The sequence below is a fragment of the Aspergillus japonicus genome, assembly GCF_003184785.1.
Source record: "Aspergillus japonicus CBS 114.51 unplaced genomic scaffold BO86scaffold_41, whole genome shotgun sequence".
NCBI lineage: Eukaryota > Fungi > Ascomycota > Eurotiomycetes > Eurotiales > Aspergillaceae > Aspergillus > Aspergillus japonicus.
Genome location: NW_020291678.1, coordinates 72362 through 91790, shown reverse-complemented (window position 1 = coordinate 91790; position 19429 = coordinate 72362). Strand labels below are relative to the sequence as shown.

The following is a 19429-nucleotide window of genomic DNA, read 5'->3' as shown; positions in this document are numbered from 1 at the left end:
AAAGGAATATCCGGGGAAACCTACGCCCAAGAACCTCTGCAACCGACCACCGTGAACTGTGGGGTTTAACAGTCCGTCACAACAAGCATACATTGTTTTAACATTTATTTAATTATTTTTTCTTCACTTTAGCTCGATTCTTCTTTTCCTCGGAATCATACGGAGAAAGAGGCTATTGGTGAAAAGCTTTGGTTCTCCGAGAGAAAACTGGCTAGCGCACAGCCTGGGGCTCCCTGGCGGCGATGATGTGCTCGGCGATCCGTTTTGTGCAATTCTCTTAGTCCGATTCTGGATTCAGGGCATGCATACACACGGCTGTAACAATAACACCATGTCTGTGGTTGGCTCAAGCAAAGGCCTGTTGTCGATGGTCATCGCGAATAACGACATCAGAGAATAAATTATCGTTTATCAACGCCACGAACTTCGATGGTATATAAGTCCTTGGCCATGGAAGACCATCCAGCCCTAGACGTTTTCCATCCCCGCCCATTGTTTCGGTCTCTTGAGATTCTGCGTTCTTAGCAGCAAGGCGTGGCCTGCCAGAGACATCATGACAGACATCGAAACGGGCTTCAAGGGCTCCTCCATCAAAGCCCACGATGTCGAAGACTCGCAGTCCTCGAAGGTGTCGATCGAGGTCGGACAGGAGCACCTCGCTGGCGTCGTGCCTCCCCACGAGTCGTATGAAGGCTTTCACCGATTCGATCCCACCGCTACCTGGACTGAACAAGAGGAGAGACGAGTGATCTGGAAGACCGATTTGTACTTACTCACGGCTCTCTGCATCATGGTATGTTTGCTGCCATATCCATCAGGTGGCGAATGCTGACATGAATAGTTCTTTGGTCTCCAACTGGACCGTGGCAATTTATCGAATGCGCTGACGGACAACCTCCTGGTCGATCTGAACATGTCGAGTAACGATTACAACAATGTGAGACCCTACAGGCCGCAGCAAGCAAGCACACCCTTCTAACTTCCGCAGGGAACCACGATCCAACTAGTGTGCTTCTTGTCCGCAGAATTCCCCGTCCAGCTGCTCATCAAGAGATATGGTTTCAAGCGGGTTCTCCCCGTGATGATGATCTGCTGGAGTACCGTATCCTGGGCGCAAGCATGGATGACCAACCGGGCTGCCTTCTACGTGACCCGCGCACTCATCGGGGCCTTCGAGGGCGGCTTCATCCCTGGCACCATCTTGTTCGCGACCTACTTCTACAAGACGAAGGAGCTCTCCGTGCGTCTCGGATTCTTCTGGTCCACGCTCAACGTACGAACTTCTCATCATATACAAGTGAAACTCAGCTGACCGGGAAGCTAGGTTGCCCGTATCATCTCGTCTCTGCTGGCCGCGGGCATTCTCGAGATGCGCGGAGTGCAGGGCAAACCGGGCTGGTTCTGGCTGTTCCTGATCGACGGCCTCATCACCTTTGCCATCGGATTCCTCGTAAGCATCCTCTCCATTTCAAGCCCAGAAACCCCACAACCCCAGAGCCCCCAACAACTAACCCACAAACAGAGCCTCTTCTACCTCCCCAGCTCGCCCACCAACACGACCAGCGTCCTCTGCCCGAAGAACTGGTACACGGAACGTGAAGAAGTGATCATGATTAACGTACGTCCCATCCCCCAATCCCCCCAAACAAACAAACCCACTAATCCATCCGAAAAAGCGCCTCCTCCGCGACGACCCCTCCAAAGGCCTCACGCACATCAACGAATCCGCGACGCTGCACGACATCGTCTCGGCGTGGAAGGACCCCTCGATGTGGGGTCTGTACTTGATCGGCCTGGTCGCCTACATCCCCCAGAGCCCGGTGTCCAGCTACCTGTCCCTGACCCTGAAGCGGCTGGGCTTCACGACCTTCGAGTCGAACATGCTGTCGATCCCCTCCGCGGCGCTGCAGATCATCCTGATGCTGGCCCTGTGCAAGAGCAGCGAGTACTTCGGCGACCGCACCTGGCACAGCCTCTTCGGCGAGTTCTGGTCGCTGCCGCTGCTGATCGCCCTGCTGTGCCTGCCCGCCGGGGGGTACAACTGGGCCCGCTTCACCATCACCACCCTGATCTCCGGGTACCCGTACTTCCACCCGATCGTCTCCGCCTGGATCTCCGAGAATACCTTCGATGTCAAGAAGCGCGCCATCACCGCCGCCACGTACAATGTTATCGTGCAGATTGGGTCGATTATTTCGTCGCGTAGGTTTTTTCCACCCAAAACACACACCCACACACCCCCCAAAAGAAAAACCAAGGGCGCAGTAAGAAACTGTTGGTACGGAATTTTTGCTAATGATTTCTGGGTGATGATGATAACTAGAAATCTACCGCTCCAACGACTCCCCCTACTACTACACCGGCGACAAGGTCCTCGTCGCCCTCTGCGTCTTCTCCATGGCCGTCTTCGTCGCCCAGCGCGAGTACCTCCGCCACCTCAACCGGCAGAAGGAGCGGAAGTGGGCCCTCCTGTCGGCGGAGGAGCGCGTGCGCTACCAGGCGGACACGGCGGCGCGCGAGCGCGAGGGCAACCAGCGGCTGGACTTCCGCTTCAAATACTAGTCCGGTTTTGGTATATACCCTGCTGTGGTCGACGTTTGTGTGTGTTTCATGTCGCGAAGAAAAGACTACTTGTTGCTTATGCTTATGATAATTAATGGGTTGGTTGGGGGGGTGATTGTCTGGGTTCCTGATTCTCACCCGGGTTGTTGTTACTGACTTATGAGAAAGCGAGAAAGCGAGTGGGGAGTTTATTTGTCTTATATTTACTCATAATATACGTGTCATTCATCGTTACAGAAATACATGTCATAGGAAGGGAAAGATCAGGCGGGAAAGCTCGGACTCGACAAGGGTGGTGGCTCGGGCAAGTCCCCGGTCATGCAGAAGTAGTGCTCCGACGACACAGACGGAAAAACTCCGCCGGGTTGGGCCATGAAATCGCCCACCCACATCTCCACCGACTCCGACGGCACCAGAGACGGGGACCACGAGGAACCGCCGCCCAGTCGTGGCTCTCGGCCCTCCTCCAATAGCAGCGGAGACTGGGCGTTGGGGATGCCTACTAGGTATGGGTCATAGGCGTACGCGGCCGCGGCCGCGGCAGCTGCATAGCCCAGCCCCGCGGAGAAGGACGACCCAAACAAGTTAGAAGGCGCCGCCAGATCTCCTAAGGAGTGGAGAGCATGCTGGCTACTAATGTCGCTTGGCTCCCCCGGCATCACACCGTGGGGGGCACGGTTGTGGTCCAAGGTCTGAAACGTAGTAGTGGCAGTAGCTTGGTAGAGGTCGTCCACGGCGGTCCAATCAGCCACTGTGCTTGGAGCCGTGGGATCGGCAGTCGTCGTGAAGACGTCTTCTAGGGTCGATGCAGGCGGTGCGGGGGCTGGGCTGTCCCCACTGTTGGTGTCTGCGCGAGGTGTGCTTTTACTTCTAACTGGCGTGTGTACCTCGCGTATCGGCGGCGGTAATGCAGGTCCACTGCTAGACTGTGCATCCGCCATCTTCTTATACAGTAGCTCCGCTAGTTCTTTATTGCCGCCGCCGCGGAAGGTGGAGAGAATCGAGTGGAGTCGAGCCAGGATGCTGCTGGGGCGGGTTTCGCCATCCCAGACTGGGGCTCGCGGCAGCATGGCCAGATTGATTACGGCGTCGGCTAGTGAGCTGGCGATTTCATAGAGCTTGAGTTCCTGTGGTGGTTTTAGTGACCCTGCTCTAGGATGTCGGTGGATGTACTGTACATACCATGCCGAGGCCGTGGGCTTCAATCGCCGTTCGTGGCAGCTGGGAGACGATGTTCAAGAGCTCCTTCGCTACTAACACGGGGAACGAAGGCGAGTTCGGCCATTGGGACGAAGGCGAACCTTGAAGCCCCTGTTTGAAAGAGAACTTCCAGAGTATCATCCGCATCCAGTGTCGCGTCACGCACAGATCGGCCTTTTGTACGTCCGATATGTGGTCTAATAATGCTGATCCGTCCTGAAGATTCTCCTGCAGCAACCGTAGAAACCTTGCATCAACGCCCTGCACCTCATCTGAAATCGTGTCTCTTCCGACGTTATCGTCTTCAATGAGATCAAACATCCGGGACTGCTCAAACAGGCGAAAAAGATTGAGCAATTTGAGGAAAGCGGGAAGAACTTGTGGTTCATCGCTTGTGTCGAGTGCTGGAGTGGAGACGTTTGTTTTCAGAATAACGGGCAACTTGTGGAGGATGCAGACTCCCCTATATGGATATCAGACACGGTTCGTTCAGGGATGCTGGGGTAATCTCACCGTTCTGTGACAAATAGCAACCACAGGACGCGACGACGTAGTTGTTGCTCCTCCGTCGGTAGTCCTGCATACGAAGCTTCTCGGTGAAGGGACATCATTTGTGCTAAAGTGATAGCTTCTCGCAGATAGAGTAACGATTCACTCGCCCCCGACTGTTGGTTCTCGTAGTAGACGTGCAGAAAAAAGGCGGTGCGCACATTATTTAGATTGAGCCTCGATCGATAGTCGTACAACCGTCGTGCTCTCATGCTCTCGAGCGCAAAGTTCTCCGCACTCAGGGATTTCTCCGGCCCTGAATTTTGTCCCAGCCGCAATTGAGCGATGGTGGCGGCAGCTACTGCAGTTGCAAGGGCGTAGGTTTCATGCTCCTTTTCCTCCACATCTTGCTGCAAGATAGACAGGACTTTTTCGACATCGACAATAGGCCAGACCGGGTACATGCGAACATGGTATATGTACAGTGGGGATGCGAGGATATTGATCGGAATTCGAGATCTAGATGCGCATATGATTATAATATTAGACTTTGGCGCGCGTGGATAATACTGCGAAACGCAACGCAGCGGAGTAAATGCGATGCGCGTGGATGCAAAAGAGCAGCATACCTTGAACTGTGTTGGGGTTCGCAAATTGCGGGGTTCTGAAGCGCGTGGTCGGCCTCGAGCACTTCCCCTCTCACTGGTGCCGAGGGTAGTGCATTCTGCATTTCCATGCCTCTTTGCGCTTGATCGATGAGGAATTTGGTGGTCGCGCGCAGTTTCTGAGGACCGCGAGGCTGCTGCACACGGATATAGGTGCACTTGATGCGCGCATTGAAGCAGGACTGGCATGGCTGGCCCCCACCGCATCTGATCTTGCGGATCTTGCATCCATCACAGGCCTTCTTGGTGATCCCGGCTCTGGAAGACATCTTGCTTGTGGGTGCCGGGGCAGTTGCAGTTGCAGTCGCATGCATCAGGCACTATTCGAGTCGAATGCATGACCAAGCCAGAAATCTTGCGGTCGTAGCAGGTGGCACGGACGAGGAGTTGTCAAAATGTTGACGGCCGCGCGATCATGTCGACGTTTTTGCGGGGCAAGCCATGAGAGGTTGCTTGGCAGATGCAACTCGAAGCGAGGCGAGGCCTTGTGCGATCGCGGTAAATCCCGATCGGCGTGGCCTTGCTGCTTCGTAGCCGATGACCGTGGCAATGGGATTGTGTCCACTGTCCACCGTCCACTGTTTTGTCGATCGTAAGTTGATTGTTGACAAAAGTGATGGATGGATCCAACGGCCGGCAATCGATAAGGGGCAGGCTGACGATTGCGCCTTCGACTCCACGGGGCACGCCATTGCATGGACCCACCAAGTGCCTCTAAGCCTTCAAGGAATAGGAATAGGTGAAATGTTAACACCGTATGAGTGTGATGCTATTCGGAAACCAATACCGGAGGTACCGAGTAGTTTGAAATGGAATTATTCGAGCTCATGAGCAAGATGCAAACCCTGCAAACCCTGCAAACCTTCCCAAGGTGAAGAGTCTCTTCTTTACCCCAGATAATCTCCCCACTTCCTCCCCAACATTGGCCTCAGATAACGCGACAGTCAAGGATTATGACTTGAACGTGTCCGCTGTCATGCAATCTCGACGCTATTTTCAGTCTCAATTGCTCACTAAATATGGAGTCTCAAATGTCGCCAATTAGGAAGAACTGCCTGGTCTGCTGCAGCAGGAGGGGGGCAAGGTGCAGACCTGGCGGAGAACATATGAGCCTACCGGCTGTCCAGCACGTCTCCTTTCTCCCTCAATTACAAGTATCGAGCAGAGAAAGCGGCATTGTACGTCACATTCGACGTCCTCAGAAAGCCCACCCATTCACTCCCTTGATCCATCTGTCAGAGACTCAATCTACGATCAATCTACGATCATGAATGCCCGCTGCTACTCCATCGATTCGTCCCCAACAAGCCCCAGAGACTATCCCGCGGGGTATCCACACGCCTAGCCCCTACCTTCGAGCTTGAAGGCCAGCCAAGTAAGGCGCCTTCTGACAAGCTGGCCCAGACTGAAGAAGTGTCAGAGATCTCAAAACCACCGGCGAACCAGCGGCATTATATACAACTCCCACCAGGAGAATGATGTGCATCAGAATTTGACAGTGAAACGCATTGGTGTCATTATCTTTCTTATGGTATTTCCCTGTCAAGGGGACCAATTCATCGAGTCACGAAGTTGCAAGAGCAACAATCACCCATTCTGTCTGTCATGCGGTTTCCTTCGACCATACTGCAATTTCCAAGACCGTCATGCACGTCTGGATTCGTGATTGTAGGGTATGTTTGTTGTTAGCACGGGTCTCTGCGTGATCCCTCGGAGTGACAGATATTCATGAACCGCGTAAGCTCTTTTTCGATCGAAGAGGAGAAATCTAAAACGTATAGTTACCTGTAGCAAGCGATGTAAAGCCAAAAAGTCAAACTGAAGCTCCCACAGCGAGCTTATATACAACAGTACCACGCATAGGCAAAGACAGACACCGACATAAACTAAGCCCGTCTGGGCCATTCCACACTTAACCCAGGTGGGTCCCGAACTCTCTTCCCCCCCCCCCCCCCCCAAAAAACTAAACAACGAGACCCTCCGAGAAAACCTCCGACGTCTCTTGCGCCTCATGCTGTCCTGGCCATATGTCAGTGTGATTGGACTCGAAGGCTCCACCGCTGCAACTGTGCAACTATCGACAGGCCAATGGCCGACACCCCCGCGATGTTCCAGCGCACGCAATGGCCCGTCGCGGTCGTACAGATAAATTGGTACCGCAGCCCCCCTCGCGCGGGGGTAATGCCTACTGAGTTTCACAATTCTCTTTCTCAACGAGACTTTGGTTAGGAAAGTACACTATGGCCTGGCCGAATAAAAACCAAGACATGCTCTACCGCCGGGTAGGCAATTCCGGCCTGCATGTTTCTGCGCTGGGATTGGGAGGATGGTTGACGTGAGTTGTTGCATGCCTATGACTCTTTAAATAGAGATGGTCACTTATTAATCCTTCTGGCTTGTTGGCAGTTTCGGAGGTCATGTGGATAACGGTACTACTTCTTGGATTGGATGTCCGTGCCAGACAGCGGAACTAACAAGGGCTGCACAGAAATCACCTTCCAGTGCATGAAGCAAGCCTACGATTGCGGAATCAATTTCTTCGACACCGCGGAGAGGTAGCCGTTCCCTCCTCACTGCAGATTACACGACGCGAGCTAATCAACCACAGCTACGCGGGCGGCCAGTCCGAGATTATCATGGGCCAAGCGATCAAGAAGTTCGGCTGGAAGCGCAGCGATCTCGTCATCAGCACCAAGGTCCGTCCGCTCCGTCTCATTCCCCTTACAGCAAACAAAAACCAGCAACAAATAAACCGCTAACTTCCAGTGGCCTGTTGCAGCTCAACTGGGGCCTCGCCAACGGCGAAATCCTGATCAACAACCACGGCCTGTCGCGGAAGCACATCGTGGAGGGCACGCGGGCCTCGCTGGAGCGGCTGCAGCTGGAGTACGTGGACATCATCTACGCGCACCGGCCGGACCGGCTGACGCCGATGGAGGAGACGGTGCGGGCGTTCAACCACGTGATCGAGCAGGGGTGGGCGTTCTACTGGGGCACGTCGGAGTGGTCGGCGGACGAGATCAGCGAGGCGTGCGGGATCGCGCGGGCGCTGGGCTTGATCGCGCCCGTCGTCGAGCAGCCGCAGTACAACATGCTGACGCGCCAGAAGGTTGAGGGCCAGTTCCAGCGGCTGTACGCGCGCTGCGGGATCGGGTTGACCGTGTTCTCGCCGCTGAAGATGGGGTTGCTGAGCGGCAAGTACAACGACGCCACGACGCAGCCGCCGCCGGGGTCGCGGTTCGCCGAGAGCAACGACAAGTACGCCAACTACGTGCGCAGCGAGTGGGAGAACGAGTGGGCGGGCACGATCAAGACGGTGCAGGGGCTGCAGGGCTTGGCGGATAAGCTGGGCGTGAAAATGTCGCAGCTGGCGCTGGCGTGGTGCCTGAAGAACGAGAACGTCTCGTCGGTGATCACGGGCGCGTCGCGGCCGGAACAGATCGTGGACAACGTGGAGAGTCTGAAGCTGCTGCCGCGGTTGACGCCGGAGGTGATGGCGGAGATCGATGAGTATTTGCGGAATGCGCCGGAGCAGGATCCGGCGCGACAGGACTAGTTGCGTTGCACAGTAGCCTAGTATGATCTCGTCGACACTACCTAGTACTGTAGTACTGTACCTAATGAAAGCGAATTACCACCTCCAGCACCGTCGAACCTCTTCAAACAGACACCTAGGTATAGTTAAGTACAAAAGCAGCAAAAGCCAAGCACGTGTCAAAGTTCCCCTTCCCCTCACCCCCACCCAAAAGCAATGACATCAATCCAAACCAACCACCCCAAACACCACCACCACCATAATCGAACCCATTCCAACAACACACCAAACCCACCCCATGAACCCCCACCAAACTTCCCCAAACCCATCCCCCCTAGCAAACCTCCCTCCGGAACTCCACCTCCTCATTGCCACACACCTCCCACAACCCCCCGACCTGTCCCGCGCGCACCTCGCCCAAACAAACCACTACTTCCACACCCTCCTCCCGCGCCCCACGCACGCCGACTTACTCGCCGCCGAGCTCGACCCCCTGGCCATCGCCCACGACCTCTACGCCTGCCGGTACTGTCTGCGGCTGCGGCGGGCGACGCACTTCGCGGACCGGATGGTGCGGCGCGGCCGGGGCCGGTTCGGGGCGGCGCGGGAGCGCGCGAAGCGGTTCTGTTTGGCGTGTGGGGTGCTTCCGCGACATGTACTCGGAGAGGAGAGGGAAGGGGTCCCGGGGAACGGGGGAGGTCTAGTAGCGGGGCCCGCAGGCAGCCCGCGAGGCGAGGCGCGGTACGGGTATGGGGATCTGGTGCGCGTGCAGGGGGAATGGCAGGTGTTCTGTGGGCGGTGTCGGGGGTTGCGGCGCGTGGTTCCTCGCTCGCAACCGGCGGCAGCTGGGAATGGGAGGGGGAGCAGGGGCCCCGGGCATCCCCCAAAGCTGCCGGTGTGGGAGGAGGAGCAGGGCATTGGGATGCGCTTGGGACGGGATCTGGGGTGTGAGGGGTGTTTGTCTGTCTCCCGTCAGGAACCGGGGGGGGAATGGGGGTTGAGATCCAGTGAGGCGAGAAATGTCTGTTGTTGATTTCAAGTTAGATACCCAGCTACATGCACTGCACACGGCACACTGCACACTGCACACTGCACACATACCTACCCTACAGGCGTAAACAGCTACAGAAACCCGTCCAACTCCCCCTTAATCTCCACCGCTTCCTCCCTCCCCTCCTCAGCAGTAACATCCACATACAAACTCACATACTCCACCCCCTTCTCAATCGAGCTCACCCCCAGCACCATCCCCTCCACCCCCATCATCCCCTCCTCCCACGCCCGCACAATCCCCCCGGCCATCTCGTCCTCATCCTCCATACTAAACTCCGCCAGATACCCCGTCCCAAACGACACGAGATACCCGACACCGTCGAAGAACCGTAACGCCAGGGCCTCGCCCGAGGTATTCCGGGTATCCTGGCCCGGCGGCAGCAGCCGCACCACCGTCCGGTTGTTGCGGTACCAGGTGACATGGGCATCCCGCGGCGCGGTGGTGCTCGACGCGACGAAGTCCTGGATCACGAATTCCTCGAGCTTGTCCTCCGCGCTGAGGACTCCGCTGCCGCCCTTGGTGTTGCAAGGTACCGGCACCGGGAGGATAGACGAATATCCCAGACCGCGGTCTCGGAGCGCGTGGGCCATGATGTCTTTGTATGTGGCGGGATGCATGTCCATAAGCTCGGTGGCGGTGGCAGCCTCGTCCATCGCGGAGTAGTCGGCTGCCGCGGCGAGGAGGATGGCCACGATCGAGCTCAGGAGGCCGGCGATGTCCCAGCAGTGGTCCAGGTGCAGGAGGGAGCAGGTGGATTTGACGAGGATGGCGGTGGCCAGGGTGTAGGCGATTCTACATGACCAAAAGAGGTTAGGGGATGCTGTGCTCTGGAGATAGAGGATGGATGCTACTCACTTGTTCCTGCTACGGCCAAGCGTCCGTAGAACTGCGTCGAGCTGCACACATAGTTGATGCGTCGTGTCCAGCGGAATAGGCAGCTGATTGTAATCGTTCAGGATCCGAGCAAGGTCGACGCCGAATTCTTCACACACAGTCACCCGGCCAGTCAGAAACTCTCCCTGGCCCGCCTGCGAGGCTGCAAGCAAGAGAAAAACAGGGGCCAGGATTTTTCGGGTTGTCTCGCGGTTGAGAACGATCTGGGAGCGCGGGCTATTGCTTTCATGACGCGTGAGCCACTTTTCTACGGACAGAGAGATAGTCCTACCAATTCGGAATAGTGAGGTGATTCTTGCACAAGAGCAGCCAGAGTAGAGAAGTCAGCACCGAGACGATGCAAGCCAACAGCCACCAGGGACAGCCAGTCCAGGTGGATCTGCCAGGGTGAAATCGAGCACGCGTTGCCCCGCGAGTATGCTTGTTCGAATCCTGGGACGCTGAATCAGACTCATACGCAGAGTCGGCAAACACAAAGTCATTCGTCGATGTAATCATCGCGAGGGTGTCTCCTGGGTAGGACGCAGGCATTTGCTGATAGGGCATAGCTGTACTTGTAGAGGTAAAGAAGAAAGAAGGTCGTATAAAAGAAGGTGGATGTGTGAAGATGAGAGGGTGAAGTGGAGAGATGAGGTGGGTGTTGCCTTGTCATAGCCTGCACACTGATCATCAATAGATGTTCGCCTCCCCGTCTCTTGAACACTTTCACTGGAGCCCTCAACTGCAATTCAACTTACCACTATTAGTCTCCGTGGTATTAGCATCTTCGTCCGGCTTCCCCTCCCTTCCTGCACACTTAAGCATCCTAAGTACTACTAGTAGCTTACAGGATAGGCCTCGCGCTAGCAAGAGATTGACTATGCGAAGAGGAAGAACTTTGAATTCATAACATGCACATGAAATTCTAGGACACCACCACGCAGCTTAGAATAGTTTTGCAAGTCAACACTGAGCTTTACCTTTCATGCAACGGTGGTTAAACATGAACATAAGAATAAAGCAGGGTCCAGCCCCAGGAACACACACGCTAATCCGCAAACCAGGCTCATATAACAGGGTCACTTCAGCTACAACCGGGCCATCGGGTGCCTCTCACGGCTGTCTCCCAGTGATTTGGCGATGTTGCGACTAGCCCAGTCAGCGATCGCCATATTAGTGATCATGGGGTTGACACCGCTGGCACTGGGAAACACTGATGCATCCACGACATACAAGCCCTGAGTCTCCCACACTTGACAGTCCGGGTCGACCACACTGGACTTGGGACTGGCGCCCATCCGACAAGTTCCCATCTGGTGGGCGCTGGCAAACTGTGTCCGCTCGGGCTCGAATGGTACCTTATGAGCACGCATATCAGCAAGCCACGCTTGGAAGGACGCGTTGTTAGTGCCTTCCGCAGCTTCAGAAGGTGTCATCTCAGGCCGGATGTATGGGGTCAGCTCTCGCCAGGTCGTATGAAATTCCTTAGCGCCAGCAACGAAAGCAATCTTGGCAGTACCAGCAAGTGCCTCAAGCATATGCTTACGGTCATAGGCAGACACCGTATAGTCAATGCGACATCTCCCATCAACCGGATCTGGGTACACTCGTCCACCATCTCGGTCCCGGGTGAGTGTGATGAACCCCACCGTTCGTGGCAGGTTAAGCACCCACATCTTATAGTCCAGTCCACCACGCCATGGGAAGAGGGGAAGGTAGGCGGAAGGCAGCATGGACAGAGCCTCAATCTTGACACCATAGCCTTTTCGATCGAGGTTCTCGAATTCATTGACGACAGTAGTCAGTGCCGATCCTTCCCAAGGTCGAACCTCTTCATTGAGGACGGCACCAGCAACAATCACTGGAAGTACAAAGTTAGCCAGCCATCTTAGAAGGCTCATGAAGTAATAACATACCTGGATGAAGGTGAAGGTTGCGACCGATCTGTGAGTTCTTCAGTCCACTCCGCTTGAGAAGCAGAGGGCTTTGCAAGGAACCACAGGACACCACCACGCGTTTTGCATTGATGATCACCTTGCGCTTCACCGCATCCACACCCGACACACCCAGGTACGAATCCCTTGAGGTCCATGTTCCCTCCACGCCCGAAGCCACTGTTCCATATGGCTTCTCCTCGAACAGAACCTTGTCCGCGCGGAATCCTTCGATGAACATTGCCCCTCCCCGAGCGGCGTCGGCGAGGAACGTCTCCATAGGACCTTTCTTCCCACACGTGTGACAGCCCAGAGTGCAGTAGCCACAGTAGTGCGGGCCATGACCTGTGTTCTGGGGCACCGCTTTGGCAGAATAGCCCAGTCGGCGAGCCCCTTCCAGGATGAGACGATTGGCTTTGTTGTGTTCGGTATGCTCACTCCCCACACCCATCCGGTCGCAGACACGATCCAAGCACTTCTGGTATTCTTGACTGGTGAAGAACGGAAGCCCACTGTTTGCCCACTCCTCCCGTACGTATCCCTGTGTCTGCAAAGCAGCGGACCAGTTGACTGTGCCACCGCCACCCCAGGTGGAGCCTGCCAGAATGGCGGTACATCCATCGTCGGTGACGACACCGCCTCCTCCCTCAAACATGCTGATGAAGCCCTCGTTTGCGGCCATTGGAAAGTGGTCAGACGAGTAGTAATACGACTTGTCCACAACAATCACCTTGTAGCCCGCCTCGGTGAGATTCTTGGCCGCGACACTCCCACCACAGCCACTCCCGACAATGACAACGTCTGTTTCGATGATTTCAAGATCCTCACTGGGAGGGAACTGCAAGAATTCATACTTGAAGCCATCCACAGGTTTCCCATAGACTGGCACACGAGGAAAACCGATGGCTAGGTTGAGCGTTGGGCTAAATGTAATCCAAGTCTTCTTGAAGATGGTGGATAGAGCCCGGTAGATAGCTCGAAGTGGTTTGATCCGGGAGGTCTCCCAGCTGCGGAAGATCTCTTCACGCACGTCAACAGGCTGGTCTCGAATCAGGATCACTGACCCTGTCAGGAGGAGGGAGCCAGGCCGTGTACTGTGGAACGTGTTAGCTCACGTGCCTTTTGGATGCCGATGATACATACTTTAGAGCATTCAGAATGAACTTAATGCCGTTCAATCCCTCGTCGTGGACATAGACCGAGAATAGACGTTGCAGTCCCTCACGAAACGTGTTATTCGAGGAGGCAGACTCCCGTAGATACTGACCGGCAATTGTAGCCGCATCGGGGCCAGGAATCTTGGAGGTTAGGGTTGTACGAGCTCGTTCCATCTCTTGAGATGTGACAATCTTGGTTGCCTTGGACTTGTATGCGACGGGGGAGCGGATGGACGGAATCACGGTGTCAGCTAGAGCCAGAAGAGTCCTCCATTGTGTCGAGGTGAAGACCGCTCGAGTGGGTATAAGGGGAAGGGCAACATCCAGGGGGACACGTTGCTCCGAGTTCTCCGCAGCCATGGTGATTGTGGTGCGTTAGTCGTGTGTTAATACGGATAACGGTAGAGGAATAACGATGAGTTGTAGGGATAGTCAGATGGCGATGAAAGAACACACGAGGTGTGAGGTGGTGAGGTGAGTAGAAGTCAGGACCCTTGAGGACGAGAACTTGAGACCCTGGGATTTCAGGCTTCTGGCCCTCAGCGTGGCTTCCTTCGCTGGCAACGTTGGAAACGGCAAGTGACACCAAAGGAGTAGGAACGAGGCGGAAGGAAGAGGGGCTTTATCAAAGAGAGTGGAATTGTAAATGTCCACGGCGTCCGAGGTCGAGGCGTCCGAGGTCCAGGTACGGAGTACTAATAAGAGCTTCTCTTAAGAGCAACGGCAAGGCTCCATAATTAAGTCGGGGAGCCAGAGCTGGAAAATGGGCCGACAATCTCGAGCGAGTGGTGGGAGCGAGTGGGTCGGCTCTGTACGATCGACATGCGGACCCATACTAACGATGTGAGAATGAAACTCTGGCGCTTTTCGATGCGGGGAAACTGGTATAGCCGAGTTAACTCAATAAACCCACGTGAATTGAGCTGGATGCCGCGAAGGAGGTCTATCAGAGCGTTGCGCTATGGACGGGTGAGGTTTAAGGCAGATCCATCCACCCCGCGCGAATCCGCGGGACCTCGGCTGAGGCTGGATGGGAAGTTCGGGGGTTTGCAGTACGAGTGAACAAAAGTCCGAGTTCGTATGTGTGCCATGGTTGAGACTGAGCTTGTCAAGTCAAAATAGAGGAGCCCGCGGGGTGAGATTCGAAAGAATGTGAACCATGATGGATGAGTGGTTTATTCTCCGGATGAACCACTGGAGTTCCCGAGCCCGTGACTACCTCACACTAGCACATAGATTACTACTAGTACGGAGTACATAGTAGGTACTTGAGCTGTCGCCCATCTAACCTTAATCAGTTCGGCTGATCAATTTGACACAAGTCTCAGCAGCTCCGAGAGGTAAGAGCATCTAGAATTCTAATTCCTATTGCTGAAGGACGGTAGATGCCGACGAGCCAGCAGTTCTGCGAGCATTTCATCTTGTACTAGGTATGCTTGCTGACCTTTCCACAGAGATTTATATCAGTGATGGCAGTATATCGAAAGGGAGCGCATGTCTTCCCCGCGGATAATGACTTCAAATTATGGTAGGTAGACTTGAACTAAGCTGCATGGGGCATCGTCCGCCCCACCCTCGGTCCACGCGGTTTGCACTGTTTGTCTGCGATCGCAATCTCACCTGAAATGCCATGCGATTAGCATCTCACCTGCCAATGTTCCACTAGCCATGATGTGATCCTGCGAGCCAACACAAGCTCTCTCCATTCCTCCAGGACTTTGACCTTTCTTGCGTTTCTGCTGCACTGTGCGACCCGTTTTGCGCAATCGCCCGAACCCGACAATCGCAGTTCGTGCCAACCTACCCATCCCCGCCGATGACCAGGTCCCTTATCGCGTCCAACGATCATCCCTCGCAAAATTCTCCGGTTTACCTACAGCTCTTTGGAAGCTCAGCCCATTCAATAACCACAAGCTACAATGTCGAGCGACTCTGGGCGGGCGATGATCAGCCCGTCGATGCGGCGCAGTCCCAAATCCAACCTCCCGCCCGAGAGGGTCTTCTCCATCCAGATCGGGACGGAGCTATTTCGTCTGTCGGGGGCATCCATTGCGTCTGATGGTCAGTCTGCCAGATATTTCCCAACTCACGAACACATCTAACCTTCCGAAGCTCCGTCCTACTTCTCCCAGTTCTTCGAGGAGCAAATCCGCCAAAACGGCGACAATCCCAACATCCGCACCCTGTACATCGATCGCGATCCGACCACGTTTAAAGAGATCGCCAAGCATCTGCAGGGTAGGGCTGATAATCCTGTGTCGTCGTGACCGTACGCATGTTAATCGGTTTGAGGAGGTTAGGATACCACATTCAGCCCACAGACGGGTCCCAATTCGTCAAGTTCTTCGCCGATGCCCAATTCTACAGCTGTGCGTCGGCCCACTCCCGGTTTTGGAGATATCCACATGCTAACGGTCGTAGTACCACGCTTAATATCCCAGCTATTCGAGTCGCAAATCTTCATCCAGATCGGCGATCGCAACTTCCAGATCCCGCGCGACATCTTCTCCGGTCCAGGCGACTCGCCGAATTTCTTCACATTGGGGTTCGCCGCCTTCTTCGCTTCGCCCGTCGAAGTGTTCCCAGGCCTCGAGCGTCACGGTCTCCTCCGGCCCCCGGCCATCACACCCCCCAGCGTACCAAATCGCTCCGGGGAAGTCTTCGCGCAGCTTCTCCACCTGCTCCGCGGCTACCCCCTGCGGATCCGAAACGAGGAGCACCGCGCGGAGCTCCTGCGGGACTGTCGCTACTTCCACTTGCGCGGCCTGGAGCAGAAGATCATCCCCCACCACATCAGCTTCAACCCGATCCTGGGGCGCGACGAGATCATCATCCGGCTCGAGGACGTGCGCCGGTCCGGGGTCCACCTCGAACAGGGCGCCAACGCCTGCGACAGCAGCTGGGTGCGGTACTCGCGGCCATTCCTCGACGAGAAGAAGTACGACCTGATCGTCGAGATCGGCGACGAGAGCACCATCCTCGACCTCACCACCAAACACCCGACCTTCCTGAACCTCACCAAGTCCCGGGTGACGAGTCTGCTGCAGATCGTGGCGAGCAAGAAGCTCGCGGAGCTGGGCGATGTCGCGATCAAGGACGAGCAGATCTGGTTCGTGACGGGCCCCGATACGAGTCTGACGGTGGACGGGGAACAGACGAGCTACCGGGAAGTCGTGGGTTACTCGACCCCGGGCGCAGACAGTTCGTCGCAGGAGTCCCCGAACAAGCGGAGACGCGTGGAGGAACCCGCCAACAGCCGGGTTTGGGTGGTGCGCAACGGCCAATGGCGGATCTGTGTGCGGCCCAGCGTGAATCAGGGCAGTCTGGACTTTCTTCTCAGGGCGGTCCAGTTGGATGTATATACCCAGGAGACCGTGCGCAATCGGAGTCGACCATTCCTGGGGTCTTCGGGGATTGCATGAGGTACTATGGTTATATGCACTGTACATATCTGGATGAGGATGAGGTAGTTAGAGCTCTTATATACATCTAATCAGAGAACCCGGCCCATTCATCCTCGCTGTCGTCTTCGTTTTCATCATCTTGAGCCTCGTCATCTGAACCCGACTCGTCGGAATCCTGTGTCTCACTGTCTTGATGCACTGGATCGTCCTCGACATGGCCATTGGCGCTGTTACCCTCAGCCACGGCCTCGTCATCTCCATCGCGCACAAACCCAGCAATGAAGAAGCCACCGGTGCCTTCATCATCGCCAGGCCAACAGCGCAGACACCCCTCCAGCACCTCATCCGAGAGACCGAGATCGCCCACCTCGACTTGGGCAGCACCGCCTCCAACCGGCTTGTCACTGCGCACCCCGCGATGCTTCCACTTCCTCATGCCCTCCGGCTGCTCGTCCCTCCGCATGATCCTCCACCCGCGCGTCTTGGCCACATCCGACGCCAGAATCCTGGCCACGACCGCCTCGTTCTCCACCATATGCACGGAGCACGTACTGTACGAGACCCTCGTCGCCGCCGGGAAGTGCAAGGCATGCTCGACGATCCTCGTCTGCAGGTTGGAGAGCTTCTGCAATCGCTCGGGGCCCATATACCCAGCAGGCAGATCGTTCTCATCCTCCGCCAGCGCGGCCTCCTCCTCCGCATCGGGGAGTTTCCTCTCTTCCCTACCCTCATCATCCTCCTGTCTCCGCTTCCTCTTTTTGCCCTGCTGCCTCTCATTCCTCCCATCATTCCCACCAACCTCCGGCAAAATCAGCGTCGGCACATCATCTCTCCCGAGAATCCCACTGCCCGAACAACTCGGATCCAGCAACAACCCCGTAACACCGTCAAAGCGGTCCTCCTGCGGATCCAGCGCCAGAAAATCCTGCCCGGGCAACACAGTCACCAGGGCATCCGCGCCCGCGGTCGCGACCATCTTCTGAAGCGTCTTCGCCCGGACCTGCGACTGATCCATGGACCAAACCCGCTTCCTCCCCCTCCGCCCTTCTCCAAGACCCTTGCAAAGCAACGAAGCCATATGCGTAGTCTTATTCCCCGGGGCGGCACACCCATCCAGCAACTCCCCGCCCTCCCACCTCCCATCCCCGACCAGCAGGTATGCCGGGAAACACGACGCCTTATCCTGCAGAATGATCTCCCCGCGCTTATACGCCGGGGTGACCGTCAGATCCACCCCCTGCGCCACGGCCAACAGATCCGGGACATGCTGATCCAAATAGATCTTTCTGGGGGCGTGCTGCGCCGCCTTCTTCGACACCGCCCCCCCAAGCTCCACCAGTGACCCCACAACCTCATACCCCTTGAACGTGGTGGCCAGTTGCTCGGCCAGCGTCGTCCGCACGTTGTTAACCCGCACCCAGCGCGGGTAGACGGCGGTCGCAGCCGCGATAGTGGGGTCGCCGCCGGCGGCGACGACCTTCTCGCACCGGATGGCCTCGCGCAGGGCGTCGAGCGTGGCGCATCCGCGCCGTACGCGGGCTTTCGTGAACTCCGCGCGCAGTCGGGTCTTGTGGCGCTCGATCGCTTGGCGCAGCGGGTGGGTGGCTTTGGCGGCGATGCCGGATTTGGCGAGCAGGTGGTCGTGGACGAGGAGGAGGGCAAGGAGGGGGGTTAGCTGGCAGGAGTAACGTCAGTATACGCTTGCAAACGGTCGCAGGACCTCATGTCCGGGAAGGCTCGCGCGGTTGATTCGCGAATTGATTTGTAGCAAGCAAGCGTCCTACCTTAGGTTCCAACTTCAAGATCCCCGCCTTCTCGATAACCTCCTTGAGGAGGAGATCCCATTTCGAGGCTTCGATGATCAGGGCGTAGATCTGCGCGGGCGAGGCCTTGAGGGAGCGGGCGTTGTAGAGGCGCGATTTGAAGGAGCCGCCGGTGGCGGGGGCGGTGAGGATGCCCACCGCGTCGTAGTAGAGGGACATCTCTTTGCTCGGGGGAGGAATTCAAGATATGTATATCGCAAGAGGGAGGGGAGGGTTGGGATGAGAAGAGCGATGCTGGATAAATTTTGGTGTTTGCACTGTTTGTTTGGGATGTATACTGGACTCCGCAGTTGTTGTCGTTGCGCATGTTGTTCATACTTTACCATATGGACCTGACCATCCGTTATTTTATTTTATTTTTTTTTTCTCTTCCCAGGAGATTCAATGACACCGGATGCAATCAACAAGACGAAACAACATAAACGAAAGAAGTCCAGGGAGAACCCCAACCAACCAACCAGCCATAACCCAAAATCCGGAGTGCCCTTATCACTCACTCACTATCACCTCCGCTCCGCATCTCCGCACCTGCATCCGACTTATCAGTTTGCAGGCAATTTCCCCGATCAAATCAGCACTGACTCACCTCACCCTCCTCCAGCCTCAACAACCTCACCTGTACATATTCCCCTTTCACCTTGTTAGCCCAGCAGGTACGCAACCCTCACCTCCCTCCTTAACCCTTAAACCCCGCAAAAAGAAATCCTAACACCCTCCAGAATCCCTCGACCCT

At 55.9% G+C, this 19429-nt stretch overlaps 8 protein-coding genes across 8 annotated transcripts; 5 read left to right on the top strand and 3 right to left on the bottom strand.

The window, feature by feature from the left end:
• Positions 1-186: 186 nt before the first annotated feature.
• Positions 187-2721, top strand: BO86DRAFT_144871 (putative MFS transporter). Its single transcript, XM_025666237.1, has 7 exons — positions 187-793; positions 842-937; positions 989-1273; positions 1325-1450; positions 1523-1618; positions 1677-2202; positions 2324-2721. Exons 1-7 carry the CDS (start codon positions 554-556, stop codon positions 2560-2562), a joined length of 1608 nt encoding a protein of 535 aa, XP_025525711.1. The 5' UTR covers positions 187-553; the 3' UTR covers positions 2563-2721.
• A 40-nt stretch (positions 2722-2761) lies between these two features.
• Positions 2762-5697, bottom strand: BO86DRAFT_457569 (Zn(II)2Cys6 transcription factor). Its single transcript, XM_025677231.1, has 4 exons — positions 4881-5697; positions 4276-4770; positions 3745-4225; positions 2762-3689 (listed from the first exon to the last, which is right to left on the bottom strand). The coding sequence occupies exons 1-4, from the start codon at positions 5228-5230 to the stop codon at positions 2826-2828; spliced, it is 2190 nt and encodes a 729-aa protein (XP_025525710.1). The 5' UTR covers positions 5231-5697; the 3' UTR covers positions 2762-2825.
• Positions 5342-5841, top strand: BO86DRAFT_144820 (uncharacterized protein). The gene has a single exon (XM_025666236.1). It carries the CDS (start codon positions 5454-5456, stop codon positions 5745-5747), a length of 294 nt encoding a protein of 97 aa, XP_025525709.1. The 5' UTR covers positions 5342-5453; the 3' UTR covers positions 5748-5841.
• A 1056-nt stretch (positions 5842-6897) lies between these two features.
• BO86DRAFT_390723 (putative voltage-gated K+ channel beta subunit (KCNAB)) lies at positions 6898-8559 on the top strand. The gene is made up of 5 exons (XM_025672464.1): positions 6898-7251; positions 7323-7345; positions 7405-7471; positions 7525-7612; positions 7696-8559. Exons 1-5 carry the CDS (start codon positions 7184-7186, stop codon positions 8470-8472), a joined length of 1023 nt encoding a protein of 340 aa, XP_025525708.1. The 5' UTR covers positions 6898-7183; the 3' UTR covers positions 8473-8559.
• Positions 8560-8611: 52 nt separating this feature from the next.
• BO86DRAFT_144757 (F-box domain protein) lies at positions 8612-10127 on the top strand. The gene is made up of 2 exons (XM_025666235.1): positions 8612-9472; positions 9787-10127. The coding sequence occupies exons 1-2, from the start codon at positions 8750-8752 to the stop codon at positions 9835-9837; spliced, it is 774 nt and encodes a 257-aa protein (XP_025525707.1). The 5' UTR covers positions 8612-8749; the 3' UTR covers positions 9838-10127.
• A 1339-nt stretch (positions 10128-11466) lies between these two features.
• On the bottom strand, positions 11467-13829 carry BO86DRAFT_317687 (long chain fatty alcohol oxidase; the record flags this gene model as incomplete). The annotated part of the gene is made up of 3 exons (XM_025668180.1): positions 11467-12239; positions 12295-13406; positions 13456-13829. 3 exons carry the CDS (start codon positions 13827-13829, stop codon positions 11467-11469), a joined length of 2259 nt encoding a protein of 752 aa, XP_025525706.1.
• A 1296-nt stretch (positions 13830-15125) lies between these two features.
• Positions 15126-16959, top strand: BO86DRAFT_449443 (uncharacterized protein). Its single transcript, XM_025676714.1, has 4 exons — positions 15126-15530; positions 15582-15707; positions 15770-15838; positions 15891-16959. The coding sequence occupies exons 1-4, from the start codon at positions 15389-15391 to the stop codon at positions 16889-16891; spliced, it is 1338 nt and encodes a 445-aa protein (XP_025525705.1). The 5' UTR covers positions 15126-15388; the 3' UTR covers positions 16892-16959.
• BO86DRAFT_366022 (rRNA (cytosine-C5-)-methyltransferase RCM1) lies at positions 16959-18855 on the bottom strand (the record flags this gene model as incomplete). Its single annotated transcript, XM_025670085.1, has 3 exons — positions 16959-17018; positions 17088-18548; positions 18658-18855. 3 exons carry the CDS (start codon positions 18853-18855, stop codon positions 16959-16961), a joined length of 1719 nt encoding a protein of 572 aa, XP_025525704.1.
• Between the last annotated feature and the right edge of the window lie 574 nt (positions 18856-19429).

Bases quoted from the DNA above. Each gene is read 5' to 3' on its own strand.
- BO86DRAFT_144871 (XM_025666237.1), top strand. From the start codon at position 554: ATGACAGACATCGAAACGGGCTTCAAGGGCTCCTCCATCAAAGCCCAC. The intron at 1,274-1,324 runs GTACGAACTTCT...CCGGGAAGCTAG, and splicing joins TCTTCTGGTCCACGCTCAAC to GTTGCCCGTATCATCTCGTC. The intron at 1,619-1,676 runs GTACGTCCCATC...CATCCGAAAAAG, and splicing joins AAGAAGTGATCATGATTAAC to CGCCTCCTCCGCGACGACCC.
- BO86DRAFT_457569 (XM_025677231.1), bottom strand. From the start codon at position 5,230: ATGCATGCGACTGCAACTGCAACTGCCCCGGCACCCACAAGCAAGATG. The intron at 4,771-4,880 runs GTATGCTGCTCT...ATGCGCATCTAG, and splicing joins GAACCCCAACACAGTTCAAG to ATCTCGAATTCCGATCAATA. The intron at 3,690-3,744 runs GTATGTACAGTA...AAACCACCACAG, and splicing joins AAGCCCACGGCCTCGGCATG to GAACTCAAGCTCTATGAAAT.
- BO86DRAFT_144820 (XM_025666236.1), top strand. From the start codon at position 5,454: ATGACCGTGGCAATGGGATTGTGTCCACTGTCCACCGTCCACTGTTTT.
- BO86DRAFT_390723 (XM_025672464.1), top strand. From the start codon at position 7,184: ATGCTCTACCGCCGGGTAGGCAATTCCGGCCTGCATGTTTCTGCGCTG. The intron at 7,252-7,322 runs GTGAGTTGTTGC...GCTTGTTGGCAG, and splicing joins GGATTGGGAGGATGGTTGAC to TTTCGGAGGTCATGTGGATA. The intron at 7,346-7,404 runs GTACTACTTCTT...AGGGCTGCACAG, and splicing joins CGGAGGTCATGTGGATAACG to AAATCACCTTCCAGTGCATG.
- BO86DRAFT_144757 (XM_025666235.1), top strand. From the start codon at position 8,750: ATGAACCCCCACCAAACTTCCCCAAACCCATCCCCCCTAGCAAACCTC. The intron at 9,473-9,786 runs GTCTGTTGTTGA...AAACTCCGCCAG, and splicing joins GATCCAGTGAGGCGAGAAAT to ATACCCCGTCCCAAACGACA.
- BO86DRAFT_449443 (XM_025676714.1), top strand. From the start codon at position 15,389: ATGTCGAGCGACTCTGGGCGGGCGATGATCAGCCCGTCGATGCGGCGC. The intron at 15,531-15,581 runs GTCAGTCTGCCA...AACCTTCCGAAG, and splicing joins GGCATCCATTGCGTCTGATG to CTCCGTCCTACTTCTCCCAG. The intron at 15,708-15,769 runs GTAGGGCTGATA...TGAGGAGGTTAG, and splicing joins GATCGCCAAGCATCTGCAGG to GATACCACATTCAGCCCACA.